At 36.3% G+C, this 7,748-nt stretch overlaps 1 protein-coding gene across 1 annotated transcript; it reads left to right on the top strand.

Moving 5' to 3' along the window:
* Positions 1–248: 248 nt before the first annotated feature.
* On the top strand, positions 249–857 carry LOC150091857 (uncharacterized). The gene has a single exon (XM_090370062.1). It carries the CDS (start codon positions 249–251, stop codon positions 855–857), a length of 609 nt encoding a protein of 202 aa, XP_090226188.1.
* The last annotated feature ends 6,891 nt before the right edge of the window (positions 858–7,748 follow it).

Raw genomic sequence — 7,748 nt, 5'->3', positions numbered from 1 at the left:
TTATTCTTATTCAATGTGTGGTGTATGATATTTAATATGTTATTTTTATTTTCAGATAAACATCAGTAAGCAACAACATCACTACGATGAGTAACGATAGTGGAAAACGGCATAAATGTGATACCTGTGAAAAGATATTTTCTACACGTGCATCCCTTCTGAAACACAGGAAAATCCACACCAGTGACAGGTTCAAATGTGAAACTTGTGACAAAGCGTTTTATTCATTATCATACCTTAAAGCACATATGGTAATTCACACAAATGAGAAACCTTTTACTTGTGAAATATGTAAGAAGAAATTTGCAGAAAGCTCATCCCTTTCAGTACATGTCAGGATACATACCAATGAAAAACCATATGCATGTGAAACATGTGGGAAGGTCTTTTCGCAGTCAGCAAATCTTCATACACATATGAGAATTCATACCAAAGAGAAGCCTTTTACTTGTAACATTTGTGGGAAGAAGTTTTCTCAAAATGCAAGTCTGTTAAGACATCTGGGAACACACACAAAAGCGAAGCCTTTTACTTGTGGACATTGTAGGAAATCGTTTTCAGATTTGTCGTATGTTGTCAGACACAGAAGAATCCATACTAATGAGAAACCATATTTATGTGACACCTGTGGGAAGTCATTTAGTGCTCTATCAACCCTGACGACCCACAGAAGAGTTCATACAAGTGAGAAGCCATTTTCTTGTGACTTCTGTAAGAAATCGTTTTCACATCAGTCAAATCTTTTACAGCACAAGCGAACCCATACAAATGAAAGACCTTTCAAATGTGAATATTGTTCAAAAATGTTTCTTAGATCATCACATCTTATTAGGCATAGAAAAGTTCACAAGAAATAGAGGATGTGCGCAATTTTCGAAAGACACGTTCCTATTCATCCAGCCTAGCTGCATATCGAAAAATTTACACAAGATTAATTGTAAAACTGGTTGTTTCCAGCTTGTTTTGAATAAGACCAAGTAATGATTTTAGTTTCCTACCTGTGATAAAATCTTTTATTGCATAAGATAATCCAAAGAATTGGAAAGGAGATCACTTTTTGAAAATGTTCAATTTTACTGAAGTGGAATGTCTCTTAACCTAGTGGCATAAGACTTTTTGGGCCTACCTGAAAAATATCTGTTGTATGTTAATTGCAATTTGAGATTAACTAGCTTTTCCTCTTCCTCACTTCCTAAATATACACAGTTTTCACTTTTGGAAGTGATGTGTTGTATATGCAGAGTTAGCAAAATTTTCCAAAATGACAATACATGTGCTTGCATTAATTTGAATTTTTGTGTGCTTCACAGTTTTATGAAATTGAAAATGGAAGTGACTAATATAGACTAATAATTTTTACTTTGTATATAGTCTTTTTTTTATTTTCAACAAAATAAGTTTTGCTATTTTAAATATAAAAATTGTAAAAATCATTTTTTAATTTAAAAAAATAAATAATTACATCGAATAAGTATTGCAATTTGTTAGGAAAAGTTCAAACATTGGTATACTGTAATCAGAATTTTAAAAAAACTAAAACCTTTTTGCAGAAATAGGCAGATCTGTCAGGCCCCATGCCACTGTATTTATGATTTGGGCACCACCACTTCTGTGTTAGAGGTTTGATACATACTATTTTCATTTCTGTATATTATTTATGGAAATTACAGTGTCTTTTTTAAAATAACTCAAAATATTCACTTGATTTTTATATTTAATGATTTAGCAAATAAACGGTTTTTTGAATTATATTCATTTGATAAGAATGTCCACTAGGAATGGCAAAGTAACATTATTATTGTTTAGCAGTGTCAATTGGAGCAATATTGTATATGATCTATTTACTAGCATAATTGTATCTTACCTCTTTTATTCAGGTATTTAATATTCTGATACCTTTTCTGGCTGCCTAGTGGTATGCATACCGAAGGTTTGCATACCACTAGGCATACCAATTTTATACTTTCTCATAAAATTGGTTAAAAATTTCATGATTTTCTCATTTTGTTTAACCAAATGGATGCATATGCATATTGGTTCCTGTTGAATGAATTCGAGTTATTGATTTTTATTTTAGTTCAGTGATATTGGGTCAGTCCAACTGACTATTTTGGAGTACAGTAAACCTTTGATTTAACGGACTAATAGGGGAGAAGGGGGTGTCCGTTAAATCGAATGTAACCTGTGGGGGCATTTTTATTGCTCTTAATCGATATCAAGCGTCATTTGAAGGAAGCAATTACTGTTTCATTATTGAGTAAAGCTGAAAATGTTTATAATGTTACTTTGAAGTCATTGTTAGCTGAAGCTTTAGATGACAGGTTAGACATTAGAGAATTAAATCTTTACTTAAAGCAAAATTTTTGGAATATTGATTCTGTTAACAAGCCTAAAGCTAAAGTGGATATTGTAAATAGAAAAGCAAGGAAACCTTTAAATAATAGAGCATTAAGAAAGATTGCATATGCAAAGACACAACAATTGTATAATTGTAATCGTAAAAGATGAGCCCAGCAAATTTTGAATGATGTTTCAAATGATGTGAGTAATATTGATCCAAAGGACTTTTTCAAGTACTGGAGGAACTTGTTCCGTCCAGATAAGACTCCATCTAGCGGCAGGGGGGGGCCCTGGGATTGTATGAATATGATGAAATACCAAACACAGAGGTAGCTGAAGTTTCATATTATCCTATTTCCAATCTTGAAATTAAGGATTGCTCCCCAAATATTCATACATCCCCGGGTCCCGATGCTTTAACTCCTTTGCAATTTAGGAACATCCTGGTGGCCATATTACGAGATCTTTTTCACATCTTATTAATAGATAAAATTCCGATAGTGTTATGCGATGCCATGACGATTTTTATTCCAAAAATTAAGAACCCAGGTCGTTCGAATGAATTTCGACCTATAACTATGTCATCTGTGATAACAAGAGCTTTTCACAAGATTCTAGCTAAACGACTGAATAAAGTAATTAAATTAGATCAAAGACAGAGGGCCTTCCTACCTGTAGATGGCACAGCTGAGAGAGTGTTTCTCCTACACAATTTATTGAGAGAATCACGCTCAAAACTTCGCCATCTACACTTAGCAACCCTAGATCTCTTGAAGGCTTTTGATACCGTACATCATTATGCTCTAATTGAGGCTGCCTATTACCACGGGATACCTCTTTCTTTTGCCAATTATTTAATTAACTTTTATAAAGAAGCATCAACCAGTATGAGGTTCTTGGGGGAGAGCCAGCGGGTTATGCCCACTCAAGGGGTAAGGCAGGGGGATCCATTATCCCCCTTGCTTTTTAACATGGTGATGGATTTGCTCCTAAAGTCTATTCCCAAAAATATTGGGTTTAGACTAGAAAATTCTGTGGTTAACGCGCTGGCCTTCGCCGACGATCTCATATTGGTGGCAACTACTAGAGGTGGATTACAGTCTATTTTAGATAGCACCATGAATTTTCTGAGGAAAAGGGGTCTCCAAATTAATATAAAGAAATCTTGGACGGTCTCTCTTATAGCATCTGGAAAGGAAAAGAAGATCAAGATCGATTCAAATAAATTTCTCCTTGGAGATGATACTCTCCCTGTTAAGGATATTCAGGATAAATGAAATTATCTTGGTGTGGATTTTGGTGTGTCTGGGATTACAAAAATCGACGTAGATCTTTATATAGAGTTAAATAGACTCAAAAAAGCACCTTTGAAGCCCCAGCAGAGATTATTCATTTTAAAGACATATTTATTACCCCGTTTTTATCATAAATTAATTTTGGGACATATCTCTGCTGGGAGGCTTAATTCACTTGATAAAAGGGTAAGACTTTCTTTAAAACAGTGGTTAAATCTTCCGAAAGACACACCAACTCCATACTTTTATGCAAAAGTTAATGACGGGGGCCTTGGCATACCATCATTTCGTTGGTGTATCCCGATCTTAAAACATAACAGGTTGAGTAAATTTAAAGTATCATCTTCAGAATTGAACAGGAAATTAACAGATCTTCAAACTTTCAAGAGACCTAAACAAAGCTTCACAGTTATGTATGGATGGTGGTCAGTGCATAAATAATAAATATCTTAGTGTGAAGAGATGGAAAGAACTACTTTACAATTCTATTGATAGAAGAGCTCTCCACGAGTCCCCCTTGTCTCGGGCCAACATCGATGGGTGGGAGACGGGACCCGGCTCCTGTCTGGCCACGAATATCTTGAGCTAGTCAGGACCCGTATAAATGCTCTGCCTACCCTCTCCAGAACATCTAGAGGAAGATCAACTGATAGATTATGTAGGGGAGGCTGCCAAGCAGCAGAGTCTCTAGCCCACATCGCGCTCCGCTGTCATAGGTCCCATGACAAGCGGGTAAGTCGTCATAATGCCATTGTCACTATTGTGAATAATAGGTTGACCCAGAGAGGATGGGTGACTCGGATTGAGCCAAGGTTCACAACATCTCTGGGTATAAGAAAGCCTGACCTCATCTGTACTAGAGGAAAAGAGACATATATACTGGACGCTCAAGTCGTAGGAGCTGGTGATGGTCTGGAGGTAGCTCATAGGTTAAAGAAAAAGAAATATGACTTAAACCAAGACTTGAAGAATCAAACCGAAAAACAGGAAGGCAATAGACCGGTTGTTTCCACTATTACTGTATCATACAGAGGTATATGGGCCCAGACCTCGGCCAAACTATTAATAAAATTAGGACTGACACGTAAAGATTTAAAAATGATTTCCATTAGAGCGCTTCAAGGGACTCATGGTTGTTGGGTGATACATAACCGAAGGACTTCAATGAGGGGAACAAACGGTTAAGTATGTTGGTACTCTTGCTATTTTATGTTACTCATGTCATTTACATGAAAATTGTTAAAAAAAAAAAAAAAAAAAGCTTTAATACAATATACAGCACTGTACAATATAAAATTATGTTGAAATTTGGCCTTTGATTTACAGATATCAGAAATAGTTTGTATTTTTTACTCTGTAAATTTCACAAACAGGTACTACTGAGACACCTTGTTCTAATTTCTCAATTAGCTCTAATTTCTGTGCCACATTTAAGTTTATATGCTTTCTTTTAACTCCTCTCACTTGATGCCATTTTAAATTATAAGGATTGCAAAATTATTTAATAAATAAAGTCAATTCAGAAATCACAGAAAATAATTCATTGAAGAGGCCACTGGAGTCAGGAACTCTATGATTCATCTATGATGCTACTAAAACACTGACTCAAATCGATAAAATGCCTTTATTAAACAAAAATACACATACTGACCTGTATAAACTGTATATTAAAATAAAATTAAAATGAAATAAGATGGTATATAAATTTGAAGCCCTTATCCTAGGGAGAGACGAATGGTTTAGGTAAACAGTGTATTTTTGTTTAATAAAGGCATTTTATCAATTTGAGTCAGTGTTTTAGTAGCATCATAGATGAAATTACAGAAACATTCTGTATGAAACCTGACTGCACGATAGCTTGAGGCAGACAGACCGAAACAAAGCGAGTCGATAGACCTGCAGTTTATTGTCCTGAGTCACATTCAGCTTGCAAGGCACCGCCTGCTCTTATCTGTAATCTGGGAAAACAGCTATTTGAACACATTTTCAGAAAGAATAAAAAACAATTTCCTGAATTTGATTATAAAAATAAAAGCAGGTGATTATCAAAACAATAATGGAAATAGGTAATTATTATTAATTTTTAATTAACAATAACACTGAAGTTTTGTATAACCTAAAAGAAATAATATTGTAGAGATTAATATGTACATCACTGTATCATTTGTCCGGTCCATTAAACCGAAATCCATTACATCGGGGTCCGTTAAATCGAGGGTTTACTGTACTTATTTATTTATCTTCTCCAACAGAGTGAATAAGTTAATACTGAATGCCTTTGTCTTATTAAGAATACTATATGAGACTCCATCAAATTTGTGTAGTTCAGATGTTAGTGAAGTGAAACAGTTTTTTTATGCATGCAAATTTTGGTAAGCTAATTTTAGTTTATTGGAACTAAATGCATTTTAGGGCTAAAGCCTCAGGCTGTTTGAAAGTCTAACTAATGTACAAGTTAGTGCAAGCGCATCATATTAGTATGCAGCAAACTCTTAAGAAAGAGTGGGCTGGGCAGGTTCACCTAGTAAAAGTGGTACATGCTATATCTTCTGATAGGGCTCACTACCCCACCGGGAGTTCTGGATCTAGTGACAAGGAAAATATCAAGACAAGAAGTTGTTCGTAGGCCACTTGCTGAGGACAATCCAATACCACCCTATGCTGAGGTGCAGCCCTCTGGAGGAATGGTGGAAACCAACAACCAGTTGTTGCTGGGCGGCCCCTCTGGTGTAGTTATTGTCAGAGATCTTTTATAACCAAATCCGGTATGTTGCTTCATATTAAAAGAACTCACCCAGTGGAAGCAAATCTACAAGTCGCCATTAAAACAGTCCAAGCCTGATGGTCCGAGGAGGAAATCCAAATGCTGGCACCTGCTGAGGTGGAACTGCGAGACTACAGGGATAAGAATATCAATCAACTTCTCCAGTCCCAGTTCCCGCACTGATCTATTGAGGCCATAAAGGGGAGATGCAAAAATGCCATGTATGCTGCTTCGGTTCAGAGCCTTCTGCAGACTGATACGGTAAGTGCTACTGCTACTTCTCTATCTTCTGTTGCTTCTTCCCTTCCCCTTAAATCAAATACAATGCCTTGGTCTGCTGTGGTACCCCTGTTTAGGAAGCTGTATATGGCATCTGGTGCCACCAGGGACCTGAAGGAGTCAGGAATCTGTAATGGATCATGGGGATGACCCTCACGTTGTGCCTCCGTCATCCATTCTGGCTAGGATCTTTCCTTCTTCTTTTTCTGCAGCTGATTCCCCAACTCAAAGACCATTAGTTGAATTTCTGCAAGAGGAAGTGGACATCAAAAGTTGTTTAAGGGAGGATATGATCTCATCGCTTGCCACTACCAGAGGAAACCTATAATCACTGCCTGCTAAAGGTCTATCTTTCTGAGGCTTTAGATGATAGGTTAGATTTTGATGAGTTAGATAAGTATATCAGGACAGTTCTAGTTGGAGCAGATATAACTTGTAGTCTTGTAGAGAAACCAAGGTTGATGAAAGGAAAGAACAATTAAGCAAGAAGCAGCAAAAAAGGGATTATGCAAAAAGCAGAATTTGTACTACAAGAACCGTTGTCACTGTGTTATTCAGATATTAGATGATATGGATAATGGAATATTGGTCACGATAATTTCTTCGATTACTGGAAGAGCCTTTTTTGTCCAAAATAAGAACCTCGTGTTGGTTCTCAGGCTATGTTCCACCATGATAGAGTTGAAGTGCCGGACAGGAAAATCGCTGAGCAGTTGTGTTTTTTTTTTTTTTTTTGTTAGTTGTTGGCGCATCAGCTTCTGTGGCCATAATGCACCTCCCAAGGTTTTTGCACTTTACTGTGATCCAAGCCCGAGGTGGGATTCAAACCTGCGACCTTTGGGTTGCCAAGCTGAGCAGTTGTACAAACCAATACCATTAGAAGAAATTAGAACTAGTTTTCCAGCATTAAAAACAGCTTCCAGTCCAGATAATGTAACTCCATTAATGTTAAGAAATATCCCAGTAATAATATTAAGAGATTTATTTCATAGACTATTATATTCCAATAGATTGCCTAAATCATTCTATGAAGCAGTTTCTATTTTCCTCCCTAAGAAAAAGAATCCAGA

The sequence above is a fragment of the Mastigoproctus giganteus genome, chromosome 1 (assembly GCF_048544385.1).
Source record: "Mastigoproctus giganteus isolate SK-2022 chromosome 1, ASM4854438v1, whole genome shotgun sequence".
Lineage (NCBI taxonomy): Eukaryota > Metazoa > Arthropoda > Arachnida > Uropygi > Thelyphonidae > Mastigoproctus > Mastigoproctus giganteus.
Note: the sequence above shows the minus strand (reverse complement) of the source record. Positions and strands in the feature narration are given on the sequence as shown.

Coding starts and splice junctions, on each gene's coding strand:
- LOC150091857 (XM_090370062.1), top strand. CDS start 249: ATGGTAATTCACACAAATGAGAAACCTTTTACTTGTGAAATATGTAAG.